Raw genomic sequence first — 24,866 nt, 5'->3', positions numbered from 1 at the left:
ATTTATTTGGCATCTTGACTAACGTACGATAGATGCAATTGAAAAGATGATGGATAAAATGCTAAATAGTATCTTCGAACTAATAAGTAGCCGTTCCAAAAAATAAATAGATTCAACCTTCGAGTAATGACTTGGAACGCCAACAACGGAAAGACGTCTTAATATTATCCATATCCCTAATATCTGAAAGGAAGTGGTTTTACATCGTGTAATAGCCATTATTATTAAGAACAATATCAAACATTATCCTCTAGAGGAATTTCAAACAGAAAAATACAGTCAGACTTATTTGCTTAAATGGGCCCCATATAGTAGCGACGTGAACTAACACCTAACACGACTGGATGACAGCCTGCTAAAGAAAACCATCTCCCTGCAGGTTCTAATGAGCTAACTTGTATATTATAGCATGAACACATTTTTTATATTTGGAGACCGTTCAGACGGTAAGCTTTTTGCTTTTATCGTTTAGTAAGCATAATTCTAACTCCATTTTTAATGTCTGCGGTTGATCCACTCTCCCTGTTCGCGAAAACTATAAATCATCATATTTTTTGCTAATACTACTTACGTTTTTTACTACCAGGCATGATTTCATGTTTTTTAATAACTTTTCTCTAAGGTATGAATTTAAATTATTTGCCTCTCATTTGTGGCGATAAACCAACACATTTTGTAACTAAGATTGAGCTAAGGTAGCATGACGCCATTATTTCAGATGACGGTTTAAAAACTTCTTTCTAAGCTTTCTTTTAGTTGTGATACAATAACTGTAAACTGGCTCAAATTGTAATCCTGCATCCGATCTAATCTAGTTCTTATTTATATGCATTAAACTATACTATTAAACTACTAAAGTATTCTAGTTCTATGACCGAAAAGGTTAATCCTACACAGCTTACCAAATAAGTAATTTAATTTTGATTTATTTTTCATAAGCAGCACTATGTAATCGTAGAGAGTTCGATCTTGTGTGTCAGGAATATATTAATTTATGTCCAAGACTGTCTATTATGACTTCAACTTTTTCAATGAGGGCCTTCTGGAGATATTCCGAAAAAAATGCATTTAGCAGTAGCAGAATAGTGAACCCTGCTAATACGAGAATATTTCTTAAAATTATTCATGTTTCTGGTGGTCAAAATATTTAATATCTAGTTGGCAAATCTAGTCGCCTAGGTAAATATAACTATATATTATTTAACTAATAAACTAAATTAATACACTGAAGTTTCGTGAAATTTCGTTTCGTCAGGATACACCCGTTAATAAGATTACTAAATGCATTCATGTTCAAATGGGTATGTATGTATTTAAAATACTATATATAAGGTAAGATAGTATTTCAAATGCTGTCTAACCGTAGATGGGTCATCTGCAAATTTCTTTAAATTGAACAAACAAAATAATTTTATTTTACACGGCAAATAGCACTCAAATTACAAATAAAAAAGAAAATTATACGATGCTGATAGAAAATACCACTAGTACCAATACAAAGTCAATCTTATGATATGTCTATTGAATCTGAAAGTAAAATATAGAATAAGTAAGAAATGACCATCTTAATAAATATGTTTACTTGTTTCCTATACATATGATACAATAATTACAATACAACTGTACACATACAAAATAAAAGTACTCGATATTCCATTCCTCTCTGTGCATATTGATGTTGTTATTAAAATTAAAGAAATTAAATCCTACAAAAGCTAGATATCGTATAAAAAAACCAGATATATTACTCTGGAAATAAATTAAAAATATTTGTCAAACAATTATCCAACGTAGAGGGATATTTAATACTCAGTCTGGTATATTATTAAATGATGATCTTTTATATAGACGGTATCACCTTATTCAACACCTCTTCTTCTATGTAAGTCTTAAGTTCTCGATACGCCTTATTAAAATCATCATTGGTGATTATTTTGTGAAAATTGCCAGCTTTCATGCCATACTTAATTTCTTCTCTAGCTTTACTTAGTCGTCTCTCCAGGCTATCCTCCGTTTCCGTTTTCCTATCAATCAGTCTGTTTCTCAGTTCCACCATCGACGGCGGTTTCACGAACACACACCAAGGGTTCAAAGCCGTGGACTTCACCTGAATCACTCCCTGCATATCAATATCCATTATCGGAATCTTGCCCTGATTGCTAATATCTTCCAACGCTTTGAAACTAGTGCCGTACATATTTTGGCTGAAGACTGCGTGTTCGATGAATTCCCCGTTATCTATGGCTGTTCTCATCGCGTTCTCGTCAGTGAAATAGTAATGCTGACCGTGGCGCTCCCCAGGTCGCGGATTTCGAGTGGTGTGGCTGATGATGAAGCCGAATTGCTCTGGATAATCGTCCATCAGCCTCTTCACTAGTGTGCTTTTACCAGAACCGGAAGGACCACAGAATACCAATGGGCGACTTTCTTTCGTATGCATAGTAGATAATTCTGTAAAAGTAAACAGAAACTAATTAAAACTGGAATTCTCGATAACCGTATTGAATAAATTAAACATGTGGATCGTGTACATATCATATAAAAATACATAATAACAAGAACTGTTTATATAAGCTTTCTATTGAAAGGTTATCATAAACGATAGCTTTCCCCAATATGATGTGAGTATTCAGTGACGTCAAAAATTATTCATCAATTTTTATTTGCCACGTAGCAATATATATTTCAAATTTAAATTAATTAAATAATTGACATTGTTAAAAGTTTGTGTTACATGTTTCCTATTCAAATGTTATTTGTATAGGAAATAATTTTTATCATAGATCACATTGAACACTTATGCTTTGTTTATTTATTTACATCTATTTACTGGAAACAATTTATTATCAGGCCTGTGAATTAACTTTAAAGTATTTACCACAAATGAAGTTACTGTGTATTAAGTCGCATCGGATACATTCGTAACCAACTCCATGTTGAAGCCTCACTGACATGACTCACTTTTCAGTGTATGTCATTTCGTCTAAGTGTAAAAAATGCCTGATTAGGTATCGAATAAATAGCATTTGCGGAAAGTTTTACTTTTTACATCACTTAGAAGAAAAAGGCAAGTGAAAGTCATCGAATGCTGTGTGACTCTTATGGCAACCATGCTCCATCAATTTCAACAGGTGAGTACTGGTTACGACGTTTTAAAAGTGGTGATTTTGACACCTAAATCAAAAAGTGTTCTGAACAGTCAAAATAAAATTAAGACGCAATCGGTCCACTCATGTCGGTGCCGATTTTTACTATGTACAGAGATATTGTTAAGGTTAAAAGAGGAACATGGCTAACTTTAAATATGATATTGTAACACAAATTGAATTAGTAAAATCAAAGTCTTGCATATGAGACAAGACGGCAGATATGAACACACCCAATCAAATATATATATATATATATATATATATATATATATATATATATATATATATATATATATATATATATATATATATGTATGTATATATATATATATATATATATATATATATATATATATATTTATATATATATATTATATATTTACTTAACTATATATCATGTAAAATGTTATTTTTGTGGTTTTAATACATTCGTCATATCGCTCGTGAACTAATACGTTTTTTTTTTCATTGTATAACATATATATGATTGTATTTAGTATAAAATATACTTATGCATTAATGAACTAAAAATAAAAAACTAGATCTAACTTAAAGTTTATACAGAACCTTGAGTTATAAATAGATATAAAATACAAATATTTAACAGTGAATTTAACACTTTCAGAATATTTCAACCTAACGACCCGCATGGCAGTTAGTCTTTTCGTTTTGGATTACTCGAGGTTACTGATACTAAAGGATATCCTAACATTTAAAATAGCAAGCCCATAATACTCTACTGTAAAAAGTTTAACTGATAATATACCGAGTTAGTATTCACTAAGCTGGTCGATTTTAACATAATTACAGGAACATTACAATAAGTAATTTACTGTTAATACATTTATGCAGCCAAAATTATCCCAACTTAAGTATTGGAGCAAGCGATTAAAAAAATTACCGAACTGATCAATAGAGAAGACAATTGCCTTTCCTGATGCGATAAGAATTGAAAGAAATTGGCTATGGGCTTTTGGTGCATCCACCGTATAACCCCAACTTTGAAAAATATTTTAAAAACCTTAAATATTTGTTTTCTAACCCACTGTATTTATCTGTCCCGTGTTATTAAAATAACCTGAGATATTCACTATGCATTGTGGGTAGCATGTCGAACTCTCATTCCTAAATATGCAGTTACTTCAAAAATTACTGTTAAAGGTTTGCCAGTTTCATGGTAATCCACAAATAAAATACTTTTTACATAAAAAAAACACCTTTTTGTCGATTTATACTAGACCACTCAATTCTTAACTGAAGAAGAACCGGGTTCACCCCACGTCTGCCTATTATCTTTACCCAACTTTCGTCCTTAATAGTGAAGGGCCACACTAAGTTGCATTAATCGGTTCGGTTGGCGCAGTCATAAAGGCGACAGGACGGTCCTCCTACTGTTGCAACAGTCGCGAGTTCGAATCCTGCTAGGGCATGGTTGTAAATTTATGTTTGTGATTGTCCTTAGGCAAGTGTGCAAAATCCGACAAGAAAAATAACCCGTCATGCCAGTAACCAGGCTGGGTAAGACTTGATGTCTTATAGGATGATTTCTAAATTGGTCACTTGCCAGTCGGTAGGCGCTTAATACCGAGGACCGCGGTTCGGAGGCAACGTTAAACTGTAGGTCCAGTCCAGATAAACCCTGGTTGGAATAAACGAAAACTTTGAAATATAAAAAAAAATTGATAATAAAATTATGAATTAGGTTATTATTACTATCATAAATGTTCTTGAGAAATGTTTACCCCCATAATACTGACTTATTTCCTAGAGTATGAAATAATTTCCTCGACAAAGTAATCAATCTATTAAATTTTTTCTTGTGTAATTATGTGAAATAATTATATGAAATTATTAAAACTCACTCTTAATTTTATAAATTAAATTAGAAGTCTCAATAGAAGTATACAGTCGAATAAATTATCAATACTTTGAATGCCTCATTATAGTACAGAATTATTTCTTGTATATAGTTCTAAAATAATACATTTTTTATAATTATAATTAATAATTATTGGATTGTAATGTATTGGAGATCTACTTTCTAAGATTATTTATATGGCTATAATGAAGTAAGTGCTTTTAATGCATTCTTAATGTGATATAATACAGAAGGTTATGTTATTGCCATTTTGTCAATTCCGGAGACTAGATGATAAAAAATAAAAATACCATTATAAAATAAGAAAAGATATGTAAGTATAACCGGTGTTACATAAAATATACTGACAATGAATGATGATTTTATATCTGAGAAATAGAATCATACATGATTGTATTTAAATTGTAATTTTTCTGGATTTATTGCAAATATTTACATAAGCTTGCTTAAATAAAGTGATTTTTCTAAATTTATATGAATCATGGTAGTTCTAGTAATTTAGAAATTCATTGTTCCTCATGAATCAATATTCTCGTGTAAGATTTATGTTTGGTTGGTGTTATTATTTAAAAACTCTAATTAATACATAGAAAAATAAGTCCTGTTGATCCGATTAATAATAATTAAATCTATTAAATGTTATTAAAGAATTAAACATGTCCTCAAATCGGTTAAAATATACCGCCTATAAATTTGAAGAAATCTATTTTTCATATTTTCGGAGATATAACTGTTAATAGTGAAAAGCGAAACATAAAATGCGTTTTTCTCGAAAATACCTTTTTGGAACCGATTGACATATCCCAAGTTCCACTACACCGATTTATAAAATAAACATAAGAATGTTTTTGCCAAATTACGGCTGTTTGAAAAAACGAGACTTTTTTACCATTGTTTTTAATTTCCGTTTTTTTTTTAATAATTAAAATTCTAATTTTGTTATATATATACTTATAGATGCTTGTTACGTTTGAAGAATGAATGAAGGCTTAAACCAAATTTCAAGCAAATCGGTTCAGCAGAACTTTGGATCTGCCGATCGTATTGAGAAAGAGGCGTTCAAAGTTTCGTTTTTAGATGCCGCGTCACTGTATCTCCGAAAATAATTTAAATTTTGTAAAAACTTTCTTATGGGCATATTCTTAAAGGATTGAATTGTGAAAAATCAGTTTATTTAAATTTCTAGACTAGAGTACTCCCTTAGATAAAAAAAAATTACATATTTATAATTAAAACATATTTATAATATTATTAAACATACCCTACGTAATGCGATTTGTGTATTATTCATTCAATATATTTCAGATCTAAATATTATTTATTTTTGCATATAAAGCTATATGAACACACCTAAATGCATCCGTAGTAGTGGGGATCTAAGAATTGACTTTGAAGAAGTACTCATGTTCGTTATGTGCTTCCAATTCCTCACATAAAATATTCTTTTCGCTAGTGTAGCAACTAAAAAATTCTTATTAATACATAGAGAAATAAGCTCCATTTATATTTATAACAAGTAAAGAGAGATGTACAAAAAACTAATAAATATTTAAACATCGAGAAACTAATGTCGTTTTTATAAGCACAGCTTAAGCGGTCAAATTATGCCGACTGGAAAGGCGAAACCACGATAAGGCTTTCGTTATCTGTACCGCGGTTCGTTTTGCTGTCGTTCATTACCATTTTAATCAGCAAAATTCCCACCTAGGGAAAAAAGACACTGTTTAAACGCTAGGACGGCAAAATTTACAGCACGTCTCGTCGCTAGTATGTTGTCACATAAGTTAAAATGGATCGTCAGAAAATATTCACCTTTCGTTAGACCGCCCATTTTTCACTGCAATATTTCCTTGCACTACAAACATCAATACACTTCACGTACTAACAGAGATTATAAGTACTACTCGTGAAAAAGTGACCGTGTTTGGTTATTTATAGTTTTAAGCAAATTTGATAAGAACAACCGGATAATTCCAGTTCTTCGGTAAAAAAACACTTGCCCGCGCTGACCATGTGTCTTTAATTATGTACTATCGCAGTCGTTGTATCATAACATTTATTTTTTCGCTTATTAGTTTCAGATAACGAGTCAACAAAATGGGGAAAACAAGTGGGATTGGACGCCAGAAGACGAAACGGACACGAAGGACGACCTTACCAACTTGAAAATACTAGTGAACGAACTGGAAACCGAAAAAAATGATCTGATAGCGCAACTAGAACAACTAGATGCGGAGAATCAGCAAAATTTGTGCCAACTGGTCAGTATGCGGGAGAAATTGCAGGAAGAAAACCATCGGCTGAATGATAAATGCGATCAGTTACAGCATCAGCATAAAGCGGCTACTATTAGGGAGAAAAATTTAGAAAAACAACTCAAGGATCTGAAAATCTCTCAAACGTCTTCAATCAACGATAAGACAAATCACGATTTGACCGTAGAGTTAGAGGAAACTAAAAAAGAACTCAGTGTTTTGAAAAGTACTCACGGTACATTGGAAAAAACTCTTGAGGATCTTAAGAATGCAAACGAGAAAGAAATACTGAAATTACAATCGGATTTGAGTAAAAGCGAGAATGAACTCAAACAAGTTTACACAGAACTTCTGCAGGCTAAAGAACAAATCATATTTTCCGAATCCAAAAGTAAAGAGGATGCGGAGAATTATAAGAAACTAGCTTTTATATTAGATAGTTACGAAAAACAGGTAACTTCGCTTAAAGAAGAATTGGATACTGTTAGGAATGAAGGTGGTAGTAACGCAGATGTTCATAAAACTTTACAGAATGATTTAAACACAGCCAGCTGCGAGATTGAAGAACTAAAAAGATCACACGAATCCGCATTGAAAGATTTTGGGGAAAAAATCGGAAAATTAAATGAAGACTATAAAAACCTTAAATTAAAGAATGATGATATGCACAGAGCTTACATCAACATACTCACAGAAAATGTAAAACGCTACCTAAATTCAGAATATGTGAATTACGAACCGTCGGAGGACCCCCAAGTCATGGAATTCAACAAACACGTTGAAAGTATTTTTAAAATATTGCTAGATTTTAAAGACAAATGCCAATCGCTGGAAAGACAAATATTGGAGACCACTCAAGAGAAAAACAACTTGTTGAACGAGAAAAATAACGAAATCGAGAAACTTCTTCAGCATTCGGACGTACTTAGTCATGAGGTAATCCACAAAACTGAAACAATCAAGGAGCTAGAAACGGAAATAACGAACCTAATCACCAGCAACGACATGCTGATGTCGGAAATCGAATCGTGCAAATCTAATTCGGTTTTACAGCCAATATCGGAATCGAACGAGGACAGCATGGTTCTTTTGGAAACGGCTTTAGATAATGCCAACGAGAAGATCAAAGAACTCGAAAAGATTGTCGAAAATGAAAGCAAATCGCCAGAACCTATGGAATCAACTATACTGAATCACGAGGATTACCGAGAATTACTGAGCAGCTATGACAGTCTTAAAATAGATCATGATACCACTGTCAAGGAATTAATTCAAACCAAATCCGAATTAGCTGATGCCCAAAATGATAACGATATTCTGAAATCGCAACTGGATAAAAACAAAGCCGATTTTGAAAATACTGAATACCAGCTCTCTGAGGCAAACTTCACTATTGATAATCTTCGAGAGGAAATGGAGGTCCTTAATGTGAAATTGAGCCAGTTATCTAAACAACACGACCAAATGAAAACTGAATCCATGAATAACATTGATCTAAAAAGTGATTTGAATGAATTAAAGGAGAAATTGATAACCGAAGAGGACTTAAGAAGAAACGCCGAAGGTCAAATTAAAAGTCTCACTGAAAAGGTACAAAAGTCAAAAATGTCTGAAACATCGCTTAAATTACAATATGATACTCTAAGTAAAGAGAATATTTTTCTATCAGAAACGAAAGTGAATTTAGAAAATTCAGTTGCAAACCTAAAAACATGCTTAACCGATTGTGAAAACAAGTATACTAATATTCTTCAAAAATATGACGAAGTACTATTGAAGTGTGAAGATCTTAATACTCAGTTGCATCAAAAAGAAATCGAACAATTTTCGTTAAACAATCAGTTAATTGATATAAAGGAACAGAATGAGAAACTTTCTAAACTAACAGAAGACAATGATTCTCTAATTGAGTTGAAGGCACAGCTGAAACTAAAAGAAGAAGAAATTTTACGTATTGTCGATGAACTAAACGACTGTAAAAACATGTATGAAGAATTACAAAATGATAGAAAAGTGGACAATGACAGGCATCAAAGTTTAATTTCAAGACATGAAGAAGAAATACGCCTATTGAGAGCTGAATTACAAAAAATATTGGACAGTAATAATGGTGAATCCCAAGAAACCGAAGAATTGCGAAAAGAAATACTAAGCCTGCAAAAACAAGTGGAAGAACTTACAACCTCTCGGAATGAGTTGATTAACATGATAACTGTAAAACACCAGGAGAGTGTTACTTACCATAATGAAATTCAACGACTATTGGATGTTCTTCAGAAGGAAACTGATAAATCTGCTAAAATGGAGGCACAACTAGTTCAAACTAGCAGTCTTAATGAAAACTTGGCCAAGAAAAATGAGGAAATTGACAAGTTAACAGACCAGATTAATTTCTTAAAAGAAAAATCCGAAATACTAACCAATAATCTAATTGAAGAACAATCAAAGTCGGGACCTACAGATAAGGAAATATCACTCTCGAAGCAACTAGAACGCCTGCAATCGCATCTGATGGAAGTCGAGGAACATTATACTCAAGAACTGCTTCAAGTGGAGCAGAAAAATGCCGATTTACAGAGCAAGCTTGCCGACCTTGAACAAAGAGAAAAGAACTCGAGTACCATGTATACGTCGGTGAGTATTCGTGCTAATCAACAAGTGGAGGCCTTACAGAAACAGCTACAAACAGTCACCAACCAGAGGGAAGAGCTGATGAAGAAAATTTCTGACTCTGAAGATGCCAATAATAAGCAAGCAGTGGCCTTGGCCAATTTACAATTCGTTTTGGAACAGTTCCAAAAAGGTAAGGCAACAATATACGCGTGAGAAACAACAAACGTTCTACATTAATAAGATATATGACAGTTATTTCCGTTTGCTGTTAACCATATGTTTGCGATAGTTTGTTAGATTGAAAAAATAATAGATCAGTTTATAATTAATAATAGCACTGAAGTTAATATTTATTTTTTTAAATTATCATTGTATCAGATCGCGAAAAGGACATCATCAAAGAAACAGACAGGATACGACGTCAAATCAACGCCGAAAAGCAACTCCAAGCTGACCTTAAAAAGGATATTGAAAATTTAAAAACGCAATTGGAAGATAGCAAACAGGGTCTCCAGGCAGCCTCCAGATTATCTGATCAGTTAGAAATCACAAAAAAACAAAATCTAGGACTTAAAGAAGAAGGTAAATGTCATTCAGATTTGTTGCTCGTTATAAATTTCAGCTCTAAATTGTTACATTACATGATTAATGTCACATAACATTCATTTTAGTAAAAATAACTATGATCTAACGATGAATAAATATAAATTTTTTATTAAAATCAGACAGAAAACTGAACAATGTATTTCTAATGAAGACAGTTTAGATCCGAAATTAATTCTTAAGAGAAAATTAGTATGCTGTTTTCAAATTTCTTAAACAAAATTATTTGTACACCTTCTACAGTCAAAACGTTCATTTCAGGCGGGCGTTTTTGAAATATCAGCTGGTAATTCTGGTGAATTGGAATAACCAGAATATCGACTGATATTTTCATGGACGGCTGTGAAAACTTCGCAATTAACATCATATCCACCTTTTTATCGGCAATAGCAGTTTTGTTCCGATCACTTATTTTTTCATCGTTTTAATTTTTGGATTTATAAAATTGAAAGCTTTATGAGATGTTTTGTGTATATGTGAGCTGTTAATAATGAATCTTGACATTATATTTACTTTGTATTTTTAAATAATTTTTATCATTAAATATATTTTATCATACCGTGATATCAAAAATCAATAGCATATATGTATTATAGAGAATTGAAAGAACTAAATTCTTTATAATCAAAGGTTTTTACCGGTCAGTTTATAGTTTCATTAAAAGTTCACTGCTAATCATTTTATCAAATGGCGCTTACCTGTTTCTGTTGTTTAGTCAGTTTTGGTTAATAATTTACACAATGTCAATTAGAAATTTTAATTTTATTATAGAACACTTACTAGCCATAATATAAATATAATGTAAGCTGAAAATCTCCTAAAAGCTTTCAAGTATTACACTGTATTTTTACTATTGTATTATAGTTTAATGTAGGATTGTCGTATAGCACGCACAATTGCACTTTTTGTTTGTGAATGGTTTAGCCTACTGCACGCTTGTCACCTATGTTTTTTTAATCTCATCTGGTAACTGTGAGGTTTTTTTGGTAATCCCCAGTTACTGAATGGGATTCTGAAAAACTATAGTGTCCGTTCATCACAGACTTTAGTTGCTCCTTACCCTGTTTGTTAGGTTTTTTTTTTACTTATAGATACTGTAATTTTAAAAAACCAATATTTTTGTTTGTTTTGAAGTAATGTTATCGTTCGCTTGCCATAATATGATGTGCTTATAAAAGTTGTATTATTGATGTGACCATTTTGAAAATGTTTATTGCAGCCTTTATTTTTTTAGCATGGACAAGTGGAGCATGGTGCAATTTTTTATTTTGGAAATTTAGGGCATGAGTATTACATCAGGTACTGGTTCGTTGTTATCAGAAACCGGTTCCTGAGTAACACTTGCACCCTATGTTTCATCGACTACACCCAGCTGATATGTCTCACATACACATTTATTTGGAACCCTATTGTTTTAACGACCAATGAAAAAGCTAGATTATAGTTTTTTTAATTTCTCTAATTTAACTTTCCTATTTCTTAATAATATATATAAGTATCAAATCATAAGTTGAAAACTACATAATGTGGGTAACCGTTATTTTAGTCTATATATAGTGCCTTAGTCTATAAAAACAATAACTGACAGTGATATATAAATCTCCTCTCCTCTCCTTGGTTCAACATAACAGGATAGTACTAAAAATAAATTGAAAATATTGAAAAGACAAAATAACACAAATTCATATCAAAAGTTATTCCATCTTAGGATGATGGAAAATCTATAGAATGCCGAACTTGAAATTGTAAGATGTGTATTGATTTCACTTTGCTACACATATATACTGGTATATATGGTGTGATAACAAAAATTGTAATACAGAGATATTAAAAAACATCCAATGTTATACTGATAAAATATTACATATATTTTCAATTTGTGTGAATAAACTCCAAGAACTAGTTTGATAATATTTTATACCCTAATCTTATCTTAAAGCCAGTTAAACACAGCTGGACAAATTTTTATATTAGACCCAGGTGGCTGGCTTTACACTTCCTGTAAATATTTTATGTCTATATGATAAAGTTTATATGAGATTCTTTATCTACTGTACACACATAGTGTATCATTAAATTGTAAATACCATACAGTTTTCAGCTTATGACTCTACCTATGCCACTCCTATTTAAGTTTACACATATATAAATAGATAACTATCTAAATATATATATTTTCAGTGTCTCATCTACAACAGAAACTTGTAAAGAATGAACAAACAATTCAAAATTTAACAAGTCAGACCGACGGAAAAATTGAGAAAAGCCTGATTAAGAACCTGGTAGTTGGACTTTTATCTTCAGGAAATACCAATTGGAATAAAGATCAAGCTCAAGTACTAAAAATTATTGCTACTGTATTAGATTTCAATCAACAGGATCATGATAAAGTTAAGTTGAACAAGGCCCAACAAGCATCCTGGCTAGGATCTATTTTATTCCCACAGTCTAGTGTCCAAAATATGTCAAATGAATCCTTGTCCCAAGCATTTGTTAAATTTTTAGAGAATGAATCCAAGCCTAGAATAGTGCCTAATTTATTAGATAGTGCTGCTTCTTATTCAGGAGTAAATGGAGAAGCAAACAAGAGAGTCACTGGATCTGTATCTCCAATGGTTTTAAACGAGATTGTGTTACCAACATTCGCAGATTTTGGTCAAATACGAAATTCTAGCTCTATATTGAAAGATGTGTTAAAAGATAACACTAGTTAGTTTGGCTGTAAACATAAACTACTATTATCATATATGTATAATACTGTTGTATAACTGTCAAAATTTAATATATTTGTAACATTTTATCTCATATTGTTAAAATATAAAACTGAAAGTTATGTAAATAAATTTTTAAGTCTATTAAACCTGGTTTTATTTTAATTTCAATAAAAATTATATTGTTTAATTTTCTTTTTGAAGAAATGCCCGTTTATTTAAGTATTGAATATGTGAGTTGAATTCCATTCTTAATTCAGTCAAAAAAAATTACTTATGATTCAAAATTGTTCTTCTATGTACAAATAAGTTCTAAGATAGGAAGTATGAAGTGAATCATGAATAAGCAGCTAGTGTCTGATCACTTTAAAAATTCTATTTCATAATTGCAAAAGCGTTTTCGGCAAAGTCGATACGCAATATATAATGCCTTTCAATTATTTTTTGAAGTGTGGTAACTACAAATGTTTTAATACATGGATCAGGAATGAAGTGAAAATGAGATTTTATCAATTTCTAAAGATACCTTTGTGATGAAGGTATTTTAATCTTTAACCTGCTCTATTTTGTCTCCGACAATATCAGCCGATATAATTCAAAGTCAATATCTGACCAGAAAGCGCTCAAAATTCGTAGTATTTCTATATACTACATTCCTTATCTGTGTTCAAAAACATTAATTTGTTACATTAATTAACACTTAATTATATGACTTTATTTCAAATTCGCACAACCCGGATAGTGACTAATCGTATCGCATGGATAAATACCATCACATTTTCTATGCTACAGATAAAAGACTAAGGGATTAAAATAAAAGCTGATTAAATAAAGATCAGCGGTCCATCTGTCATATGATAAATATATTATCTCAAATGCATATTTTTTAATATTGCCATGTTTATATAAAATCTTATATGATACTGAAAATGAAAATCGACTATGATTTTTAAACTCCCATAAAAAGTAGGTTAAACCGGCACGTGTTAGTTTTTTAAATAATCTAACAACTCAAAATCTTCATAGGTATAAATATAGGAATAAAAAACACCAGGAAAAGGATGTTATAATAATTTAGTTTGTTAATGTTGTTAAAGTAATGCTACAAATATAAGCAAAACCGGCAAAAACACATTTATAAAATATTTTAGAGAACGCGCTAAAAATAAATTTTATATTATAGAAACGTACCTTTACTAAATTTCTAATTTCTTTAGAGGAAACAAAAATAGGGAGAATGTGTTGGGAAAATACTAGCCTTCAAACAATTTCCAATAACTTCTTGAAAAAAACTGCGTAAATTTTCGGCACATTTCAATTTTCCCAAATGAAAATTAAATATTATAGAAGAAAATTTTCTAATTTAATGATTGGCTACATTGGTCATAATTAAATTGAATTTACAGATGATATGACTAATATTATGCATATATTATAGTGCTAAATTATCGATTAACTATTTTATCTAATATTAAAATTTAAGAAATATTTATTTTTAAACAAAATTAAATAACTAATTTGCTATTAGTTACTTTTTTTAAATATGGTTGACTAACCTGATCTTGTATCAAAATATGTCTTCTGACAAGGCGTTTGCTGTCAAGTTTCACATAAACATTTATTTTATTTTATTTTAGATTTTTACGAGATAAAATGTAAGCTAGTCATATCATATAAAATGGCTCAAGGGGTTTTGAGCTCAGATATATCCAGAAAAAATCCTCAGGATGATTATGAATTAATCCAGAGGATTGGAAGTGGAACTTATGGGGATGTCTATAAGGTAGTTGGAAAAATAATTAACGTTTATATATATCAATTAATATTTTTTAACTTTTAGGCAAAACGATTGCCAACAAATGAATTGGCAGCTATTAAAGTTATTAAACTTGAAGCAGGTGAATTACTCTTGATGTAAAATATGTTGACATTATCATGTAATATTTTTTTTAGGAGATGATTTTGGCATCATCCAGCAAGAGATTCTTATGATGAAAGATTGTCGCCATGCGAATATTATAGCATACTATGGAAGTTATTTAAGGAGAGATAAATTATGGATATGTATGGAATATTGTGGTGGTGGGTCACTACAAGATATCTATCATAGTATGTATTTTTAGATTTATAAGCAAAATGTTATCTTGACATGTTTGAATTCTAGTTACTGGACCATTAGCTGAAAATCAGATAGCTTATATGTGTCGAGAGACATTACTGGGTTTGACATATTTGCATGGAATGGGTAAAATGCACCGTGATATTAAAGGAGCAAATATTTTATTAACAGAATCAGGAGATGTAAAATTAGCAGATTTTGGAGTCTCAGCTCAAATTACAGCAACCATAAACAAAAGAAAATCATTTATTGGCACACCTTATTGGATGGCCCCAGAAGTAAATGACTATTTAACTGTACAATTAACGTTATCTTATATTTGTTGAAATTAGGTTGCAGCTGTAGAGCGAAAAGGTGGTTACAATCAACTATGTGATATTTGGGCTATAGGTATTACTGCCATTGAATTAGCAGAGCTTCAACCTCCGATGTTTGATTTACATCCGATGAGAGCATTGTTTTTAATGTCAAAAAGTGGATTTAAACCACCTACTCTTAAAGATAAAGATAAGTGGTAAGTGTAAGTTTTAATGGATAATAACTGAATAATAGTGGATTACTGTTAACTGTACTACTGTGGACTATTTGTAATAAAGATAAATAGTTTCTACAGGCCTTTCAATGGTTCATCAAATTATAACATATTACATATATTTCAATTGTTGGTGATAGAATTAGCACTATCTAGCAAACACTTCTTTTTATAAAATGTTTTAAGTACAGAATATTTATACTCATTATCTTATATATTTATTTGAACTTTTAACTTGAGATAGCTTAAAATAAATATAACATTTTATAAATATAGAATTCATTAGATTTAGTATCAATATAATTTAAATTCATTATTCTCAGAAAGTATATTTATTCATTAGTTTTTTAATATACAGTTTTGTATTATTTAATGAATGTAATTATTACATTACAGGAGCCCAACATTCCACAATTTTGTTAAGGTAGCCTTAACAAAAAATCCAAAGAAACGACCTACTGCTGAGAAATTGTTGCAGGTTTGTCATATTACTTCCATACCTCTAATGTAATACAAATATATAGCAAAGATTATCTTAAGGGAGGTGGGTTCAACCTATTATTTCACATATCGTAGTCATAAAAATTAAATTAAACCCATTTTATTATAATGTTGTTATTATATAAGTTCAGATATTGATTTTCATATTTGCTTTTAATAATTAAAAAAAATAGCTACACATAAAAAACTCAGCCTATTAGTTGAATGTTTAGATGTCTGGTGTCTCTTGAACATTAAAGTTAATAATCTCAATTTGGTGCATTCTAGTTTTTCTTACACTAGAAAACAAAATAGCTTGACTAATTCACTTCTTTTGTTTTAAATGTTTAAACTAATAAAATTATATGATAAAAAAGAAAATATATGAAAGAGAGGAATTTAATTTTTTTAGGTGTATGCTGGTAATTTCGTGAATTCATATCTTTTTTGCATTTGGCTCTCAATAAAAGCAAATGTGGTGGAAATACAAAGTAGTACCATTTGAACTATATATTCAACAGTGTTTTTCTATAAAAAGCCTTTGTCCTTGTTGGTTTTTTTCTGATCTGTAATATTTATTCCATACATATATTGATGTTAATATGTATATTTACATATAGCTTCAAAAGTGTAGATACATTTCATTAACTTCCTGATCCTTCTTGTTGTTTAGCTTTGACAATACTTTTATACATCTATGTGTAATTGAATAATTCTCCTAACCTATTTAATAGCAACTCCGAGAGAAATTGATACTCCAGAAAGCTTTATTACCTATTACCAACAATGGGCGAATTGTAAGACCGTTAAAGTCGACCAAGTCACGTTTTAACAGCTTTACGGGCTGCTGCTATACCGGAAAAAGGCAACAGCTAACATTTTAAAAAGTATCGAACCTGTGTAGATAATATTTTCGCCGCTACGCCAGCAAACTGAGGAACGTGTTACAGTAGAGAGCGTACGATTGTTAGTTTTATTGTTTCTCGCTCTGATTTCGACTGCATATACTGGTCGTGGCTTTTGGCCTTTTTGAAATCTGAATATGTTCCTCTAAATTTATTAAACTTCTAGAGGTGTCTTACAAATGTTCTATTAGCTGTGTGTAAGTGCGAAATGATTTGTCATTGGCGTTGAATATGATGCTACAAACTCCTTGATAGGATGTTCGCTGATGATAGTGCTATATGTTCATATATAAATTGAGAGAGCCTTGAGAATGAATGAAATATATTTAGAGCAAATGCTTGTGAGATCAATATTTGTGGTTAGTAATACACGAAATGAAAGTGGCATCTATTATCGAAGTAATAAGCCGAATGTTACAACTCCTCTAGGATATTGCGTGTAGGTGTGAGGAAAAATTACAATCAAGACAAAAAATTCGCCTTTTTCAAGCGCTTGTCTTACCGATCCTTCTGTATTGTTTCGAGACTGGGACACTGTGACAGTCAGATTAAAGTACATAGAAGTTTCGTTGCTCTTCGAGCTTCTGTATACTCATCAACACACACACAGTGCACAGTTCAGCACATTCAGAAACATAGGTTACAATGGCTTGGGCATGTCTATCGAATGAAAAATGAACAAATTCCACAGACTTTTGTCTCGAAATCGCCGTTTTGGGTGCAAGATACAGCTACAGTTGCGAAAAATACGTAGACCAAAATCATAAAGAGCCTTCTGAATGATAGAAGACACAAACAGCAGCATATTGGTTTAGAGGTAGACAGTCACCAAGTGCCGGCTATCGATTAATGATGACTTATAAATTAGTTATATATTGCCGTCCTATTAATTTAAAGCAAGTTTGGTAACCCTAGTTCCGAAGTCTCTCGACTACGTTCAAATGTTTTTGCTTTTTTCAGAATTTCAATGCCTTTTTAATGCGTTGTCTATGTTATGCTAAGAAATTATCATGAGTCTTGTAAAAAGTGAATAACTAAAATAATTGTAAAAAGAATATCATGCCATTTCGAATGAATACATCTATTCTTAGACTAGCGAATATCAAAAGGGACTTTTTAAATTTGCAAGCTTAATATGGGAGAAACGGCTTTTAACTCTTGAAATATACTATATTAAGCAACATCAATCTTACATGAATATAAACATTGAATGAATCTATATATTGAATGGTATTGCCAGTACGCAATTTGCGCCAAATCTGTGGTACTTGTGTCACAACTAGCACTGTAATCATGTGTTACTAGATAGTCTAGTAACAATTTAGCTAGTGCAATCGATAGAGAAGTTAATTAAACACGTTTCTTGCAAGTATTTTATTATTTTCTCTGTAAATATTGCATAAAAAATAAGGCGATGACATGAAATAATGATGACCAAAAAAAGGCCGACCAACCTTCTTTCCTTCGTTCGCTATATTATTTTTTATTGATGTACATGTATGTATACATACATGCCCTATACATTTAAATGTATGAGTCCTATAAATATTATTATTTGTAGCATGCCTTTTTTCAAGGAGATATGAGCAGAAGACTGGCACTAGAATTGTTACAAAAAGTTACCAATCCATCACATATGTTTGCTGATATGGAGGCAGATGAAGATGGGGTCAGTTGGACTGCTATTCCTAATAATTATTATTTAAATGTGGAATATATTTGCAGGCTGTGCCCAATGTACCACAGCGTATAGCATCTAGACTGACGACAAGACCAAAAGGCCAATTCGTGGATATTAGTAGTATTGATGAAGCAAATAATACATTGCAAAGACTAGGTATATGATCTTTTTTAGAATTAAACTGTCTTTTATCTATGTTTTTTTACAGAAACTAGCAACGAGGTTGTAGAGGATCCTACGCAACCCTGGAATTTAACAGATGTAATGAACAATGTCACTAGCGTCCATAACTGTGTAGAACATCAAAACAAGAAGTGGGGCATTGGTACTGCCTTTGACTCGTTAAATCGTGAAAAGTAAGCATCTACATACAGTTTTTACTGTTAAATCTTAAGTTATACATTCACATTTGTGCAATGGGACTTTTTAGGATATAATTTACCATTTAGTCCTTGAAAAGTTTCTATTGCATATTTTAAAAGCTCATGTAGAGCATGTGTGTTAATTTATTGGTTAACAAACACCCATTTGAAATGCATACATAAAAATGTATTTAAGTTGAATTTTTTGTCGTAGTACGGAACGAAAATCTTTAACCGGCTCACAAATATTAAGAATGTCTTTGAGGTTAAGTGATTTTGTTTTGTTTGCAGTGTTTTGTTTTGTTTTCATTGCGTATATTTTTTTTGAAATTCGTTTTATTTTCTTTGCTCATTTTATTTGCTCAACTAGTTCACAGCTTAATTTAACAATTGGCAGCAATGAGACGAATTAAATCCATTTTAAACCAAACAAACCATTTTATTATTTTGCATTTAACTAAATTAATATCATTATTTTAACTTGTAGTGGGTCTTATCTAACTGCACTTTTTATTATTTAAATTTTATCTTTCATTAGTTTTATTTTTAATTTACACTATAATTGTTATTTAGGAGTCTATTGCAGTACATTGATGAAGAACTAATGATGAGGTAAATCTCTTCATAATTCTCCCAACAATCAAGACAGTACTTTACTAATACCACTTAGATGCTTTTTTCGATTTTCTTCTTTTTCTTGCACCCTATTCTTTTCTTTTAACGCTTGAAAGCTTCTTATCATTCGTTACGGCTTTTGGAGCTATTTCTAATGGAGTTGTTTGTAGCATTAACTGAGTGATTGGTTTTCTTTTTTTGCGTCATTCCAGGGGCACCTACAAATATGGACATTTGGACTATGAACAGCAGTAAGTTATGATATATTTAAAAAATGTTGTTTAATTTGTCGTATAAATGATGAATAGAAGAAGAACGGCAAGCTTTTGGTTTGTGAATTTTGAGTTTGCATGCTTTGTATAAAATATGTAGTGCGTGCTCCTTAGGGCTTCTTTTCTCTGCCTTTTAGAGCCACTCTTCCAGTACAAGACCCCGAGGCGAAATGCGACATAGAGGAAACACCAGATTCTGTTGACGATCTCGCATTGAATGGTTCTCCTAGACGGCATTCTTCGGTAGACGAAATTTTCGGGTTAGTCAATTCCATGAATATTAATGGGCAAAGGCAGAGGTCTTTAAGTGACAGTTCAAGAACCGAAAGAGGCAGTAGTAATGGTACCGAATCTAGACAAAGTATTAATCATGAAGCTAGTGCTCCAGATTTAGTGGCGTGTCCTCCAGTTCCACCGAGAAAACATAGAAGAAGACACACACCGCCACGACCTCCTAGTAATGGTTTACCACCAACACCAAAAGTTCATATGGGGGCTTGTTTTTCCAAGGTAAGCCAAACATTTGTGTATATAGATAATTTCATGCTTTGTTTATTTAGGTTTTCAATGGATGTCCTCTTAGAATTTACTGTACAGCCTCGTGGATTCACCCAGAAACTAGAGATCAACATATTTTAATTGGAGCTGAAGAAGGAATCTACAATTTAAATTTAAATGAATTACACGAAACGTGTATTGATCAGTTATATAATAGGAGAACTGTTTGGATGTATGTAATTAAGGACGTGCTCATGACGTTATCAGGGAGTATGTGTCTTATGCAGTTAATTAAAAGTTAGCTATATACTTTTGTTTTTAGGTAAAACCCCACAACTTTATAGACATGATCTTCTTGCTTTACAGAGCAAACAGTCCCATAGGTTTAGTCTACATATGAATCGAATCCCAGAAAAATTAGTCCCTAGAAAGTTTGCTCTCACCACTAGAGTTCCAGATACAAGGGGTACATTAAAATGTTGTGTAGCTAGAAATCCTTATAATGGTTACAAATACCTTTGTGGGGCTACTGCTAGTGGAATATATTTGATGCAGTGGTATGATCCTTTAAACAAATTTATGTTGCTAAAAGTAAGTTAGGTAAGCTTTTTAACTGAATTGCTGATCTCAATGCATATTTTAATTTTTAGCATGTAGAGTCAAGCTTACCTAATCCATTGAATGTTTTTGAAATGATTATTACCCCAGAATTGGAGTATCCTATGGTTTGTGTATCGATAAAACAAGCTTACCAATCTAATAGTTTTAAGTTAGATCTTATTAATATGAATTCAGGTAAAAAACGAAGCATTTAAATCCAACATATATAAAAATATTAATCTTAAGGGGCCAGTTGGTTTCATTCTGATGAACTACAAGATATGGACGGTACCGCAACAGTGATTCCCAAGCGGGAGAACTTAAATATAGTGAATGTAACACAGCTTGACAAGGATTCAATTCTAGTCTGTTATGATAATATAGTTCGGATCATCACGCCTCAGGGCAGAATTAAAATGAGTAAAAAGCAGGTCTCTGAATTAAAGTTTGATTTTAGAATAGAAAGTATATGTAAGTTAGATTTTAAAATTTAGTTTTCTAATGTTTTTTAAATAATTTTTTTTCTAGTATGTCTTCCTGACAGTGTTCTTGCATTTTATAAATATGGAGTGCAAGGAAGATCACTGAAGAATGGTGAAATCACTCAAGAAATTACTGACACTTCCAGAACTTACAAATTACTTGGTTCAGACAAGTAAGTTCAAGTACTGAAATATGTTTGTGTTCTATATTTATTTATTTACAGGGTAGTAATGCTTGAGAGTAATTTACTGAGAACTGGAACATTAACAAATGAGGAGGGTCATGATTTATACATTCTAGCTGGGCATGAAGCTAGTTATTGAATATATTTCGTAAGTATTAAATAAGAAATAAAAATGTTATTTATATTGTAACAATACCTATATAGAACTAAGCCAATTTCATTGTGTTTTATTTTTATTTTAAAAATATTTAATTTTTAATTTTTTAAGTAAAAAGTTTTAAAAGTTGTATACGCAACTATTGTTGCAATTCAGAGTTTTTCATTTTATATGTTGCAGTGTTTATGTAATTCTGTTTTTATCACTCACATTTTATTTTAAGACAAGGTTTTTTGTACCTTATCTGATATTGAATTATTTGTATTTTCCTGAACATTGATTTTATATTATGGTAGCCAGTAATAAATTTTCAAAATTTGTATAAAACGAACTAAACAGGTAGATTATTTCGATATTTCTGTTTCAGAGAACTGCTCATCTTGAACATTTGCTTTGCTTTAGTCAACATTGGTCTAATCAAATCTTTAACTTTGTAGAATAGTGTTTCTCTTAGATCAAAATTTAAAACTATAAACAGTATATATTAAATAATTATAATAAATAAATAACCTAAAGATTACGATGAAATAGTGGGGTTTTCTAGAAATTTTCGATAAACGTATTTATAAGAACATGAGTACCTTCATTAGAAAAAAGTATTTTTCTCGTTAATGAAGCAATTCAAAATGAACAAACGTGGTATTTTTTAGATATTGAGATTGTTTAAGGAGAATAATAAAACAGATATAGTATATTGAAATATATTTTCGTGAATTAATGCTATATTTTAAATAAAATGATCCTGGGAAAACAAAAATATAGATTATCTAAGACTATTGCTGTAGGAATTTGATCCTTCGTTGGATTTTTAACTTATAAAAGACCGTTGAAATAATTCCTGAAAAATAAAATATAGTAAATACTAATGTTAATTAAGTTCATCGGCGAAACTTTTATAATTAAATGGAATAGAAGTGTTCTTTTATGTTCTATCTCGTTAACATTCAAAATATTTTTATTCAAACAGCTCTTTAATATATGTACGATGGATATAATGTATATTCTACTTTGTGAAATATTTCAAAACATGTCTATTTCATTAACATTTTAAAATTCTCGCTGATATCTAAATATATATTTAAGTTTTTTATATGTATTTAGCAAGCAACAATTAGAATGTCCATTTCATTATCTGTAATCATACAAATGTATATAAGTCGAACTCTATTTTAAGCGTTAGGAAAGTTGAAATATTTCAGCTCATTTTTATTAATTGCCTCCTAATTTAAACTAGGGTTCTTTGTAAATAATGTAATAATTTATACTTTTAATGGTTATACTAGATCAATAGAACTTTTAATCGTTTTTTTATATTTCTACTATTATTTAAATAGGACTGTTATTTTTTCCATTTATGATTGAAAACTTTTAAAAAATTATGATTGAAAGTTCAGGGTGATTTTTAAAATAATTGGTAATGGTAAATAAGGTGTTAAATAAATGCCAAAATGTAACTAAAGTTACCTTTGATAAAAAATATTTATAATGTTTAGAATTTCAAGGTTTTTTTTTCTGAAATATGTCCTTATATATTATATATTCGGTATGTTGTTTTTGTGGTGATATATTTAATGACTTATTGTAAAATATATGTGCAGAAATCTTATCATAAAGTAGAGTTAGATTGAAACGATTTTTTGAGCCTCTGGCTAGCTATTATAAAACAAGAATATTATACTTTCCAAATTCCTTTTTCCTCATAATGTCAACAAATCAAGTAGGTTAGTAGCTAAGTAATGTTGGTGTATAATAAATGAAATATTAAATTTGAAAATTGATTAAGATATACTATTAAATTAATGTTCTAAATATTACCATTTAAAAGTTTAAGATTGACTGAAAAATCACCCTGTACTTAAACCCAAAAAAAAATTATTAAGAAATTGAATTTTATGAGTATCAAGGGCGAACCATTTTAGTCATTATCACTGATAGTCGACAACAAATGTTTGGACTGAATCGGGGAGGGAGACATTGAAGATTAGGAATACTATTCATTCTTCTGGTAAACAGATTAAGACTGGGTATTTTGCTCTTCATGATAGGATATAAGCTGCACGTGACAGAACTGACCAATAACACTGGTTCAAAGGCCACCACAAGCCGGTTAATAGCTTTAGTTGTTAAGAGCTCCTAAAAACTGTCGATGAAATAGTAAGAGGTGGACAGTTTAAACATTTATTATGCAAATACTCATTTTTGCCGTATAGTAAATAAACAGCACATCAGGCTGTGTTTATTTTTAATTTTAGCTGGTAATGAGTAAACAGATGTATATACTTGTATGTAATGCAAACTGAATAATATACCAAAAAATAATTTAAGGTTATTATTAAGTTGGTTAAATTTCTTTTCATATTATTTTTTGTTAAAATTACGTTTCACAGTCATGTGTTATTTTATTTAACGAAATAAAATAAAATTAATTGTTCCTGGTTGTTTTATTTTCTTACACTTCCCCTGCCGTGGTTCTATAAATGGATTGGTTTGAATCCTGGAGATTCTTCGAGTACCGAGTAGTTCGAACTAGACTCAGAAAACCTTGGGATGATGCTCTCTAATTAGCCAATCGGTAAGCTTAATATCGAAAACCATGGAAAATCATTGAGCCCATATTAGAGAGTAAACCTAATGAAGATGAGCCCTGGTTAGTAGAAACAATATTATTCAGTTTCGGCGTCAGGTCATTTGTTAAATATAATTATAATAACAGTTGAGTGTTTTTTTATATATATTTTTCTTGCATTTCTAGAGTTGCATTCGTATGT

At 30.9% G+C, this 24,866-nt stretch overlaps 3 protein-coding genes across 12 annotated transcripts in view; 2 read left to right on the top strand and 1 right to left on the bottom strand.

Moving 5' to 3' along the window:
* The window catches only part of Gmap (Golgi microtubule-associated protein), a 94,066-nt gene extending 80,712 nt beyond the window's left edge, over nt 1-13,354 (top strand). For both annotated transcript variants that reach the window (XM_076406635.1, XM_076406636.1), the window contains 3 exons: nt 7,104-10,086; nt 10,275-10,478; nt 12,681-13,354. In XM_076406635.1, coding sequence (XP_076262750.1) covers nt 7,104-10,086; nt 10,275-10,478; nt 12,681-13,213 — 3,720 coding nt within the window. In that variant the 3' untranslated portion in view covers nt 13,214-13,354. The remainder of the gene's footprint in view (nt 1-7,103; nt 10,087-10,274; nt 10,479-12,680) is intronic.
* Nucleotides 1,564-14,551, bottom strand: LOC143197873 (uncharacterized). Of its 4 annotated transcripts, XM_076406645.1 has the most exons (3): nt 6,841-6,931; nt 6,379-6,489; nt 1,564-2,451 (listed from the first exon to the last, which is right to left on the bottom strand). In XM_076406645.1, the coding sequence occupies exons 1-3, from the start codon at nt 6,857-6,859 to the stop codon at nt 1,841-1,843; spliced, it is 741 nt and encodes a 246-aa protein (XP_076262760.1). In that variant the 5' UTR covers nt 6,860-6,931; the 3' UTR covers nt 1,564-1,840. The 4 variants fall into 4 exon arrangements, with proteins under 4 accessions (XP_076262760.1, XP_076262761.1, XP_076262763.1 ...); XM_076406646.1 differs by lacking the exons at nt 6,379-6,489; nt 6,841-6,931 and adding an exon at nt 14,469-14,551; XM_076406648.1 differs by lacking the exons at nt 6,379-6,489; nt 6,841-6,931 and adding an exon at nt 14,402-14,542.
* Nucleotides 14,552-14,779: 228 nt separating this feature from the next.
* hppy (MAP4K3-like protein hppy) lies at nt 14,780-24,529 on the top strand. Of its 6 annotated transcripts, XM_076406637.1 has the most exons (20): nt 14,780-14,993; nt 15,051-15,108; nt 15,164-15,319; nt 15,375-15,607; nt 15,662-15,843; nt 16,258-16,339; nt 18,808-18,915; nt 18,972-19,083; nt 19,136-19,283; nt 19,504-19,554; nt 19,863-19,901; nt 20,117-20,155; nt 20,314-20,686; nt 20,737-20,944; nt 20,997-21,265; nt 21,325-21,469; nt 21,521-21,745; nt 21,803-21,929; nt 21,981-22,089; nt 22,466-24,529. In XM_076406637.1, exons 1-19 carry the CDS (start codon nt 14,889-14,891, stop codon nt 22,078-22,080), a joined length of 2,760 nt encoding a protein of 919 aa, XP_076262752.1. In that variant the 5' UTR covers nt 14,780-14,888; the 3' UTR covers nt 22,081-22,089; nt 22,466-24,529. The 6 variants fall into 6 exon arrangements, with proteins under 6 accessions (XP_076262752.1, XP_076262755.1, XP_076262753.1 ...); XM_076406640.1 differs by lacking the exon at nt 19,504-19,554; XM_076406638.1 differs by lacking the exon at nt 20,117-20,155.
* The last annotated feature ends 337 nt before the right edge of the window (nt 24,530-24,866 follow it).

This window comes from Rhynchophorus ferrugineus, unplaced genomic scaffold (genome assembly GCF_030347505.1).
Source record: "Rhynchophorus ferrugineus isolate W39M unplaced genomic scaffold, kcgeb_rfMv2 rfM6, whole genome shotgun sequence".
Taxonomy (NCBI): domain Eukaryota; kingdom Metazoa; phylum Arthropoda; class Insecta; order Coleoptera; family Curculionidae; genus Rhynchophorus; species Rhynchophorus ferrugineus.
The sequence above is the reverse complement of the archived record's forward strand: the minus strand, read 5'-3'. Positions and strand labels throughout refer to the sequence as shown.

Coding starts and splice junctions, on each gene's coding strand:
- LOC143197873 (XM_076406645.1), bottom strand. Junction 2,452..6,378: donor ACTACTACGGATGCATTTAG/GTGTGTTCATAT, acceptor TTACTTTTACAG/AATTATCTACTATGCATACG.
- hppy (XM_076406637.1), top strand. CDS start 14,889: ATGGCTCAAGGGGTTTTGAGCTCAGATATATCCAGAAAAAATCCTCAG. Junction 19,555..19,862: donor ATATTAAGAATGTCTTTGAG/GTTAAGTGATTT, acceptor ATTGTTATTTAG/GAGTCTATTGCAGTACATTG. Junction 20,687..20,736: donor TGGGGGCTTGTTTTTCCAAG/GTAAGCCAAACA, acceptor TTGTTTATTTAG/GTTTTCAATGGATGTCCTCT.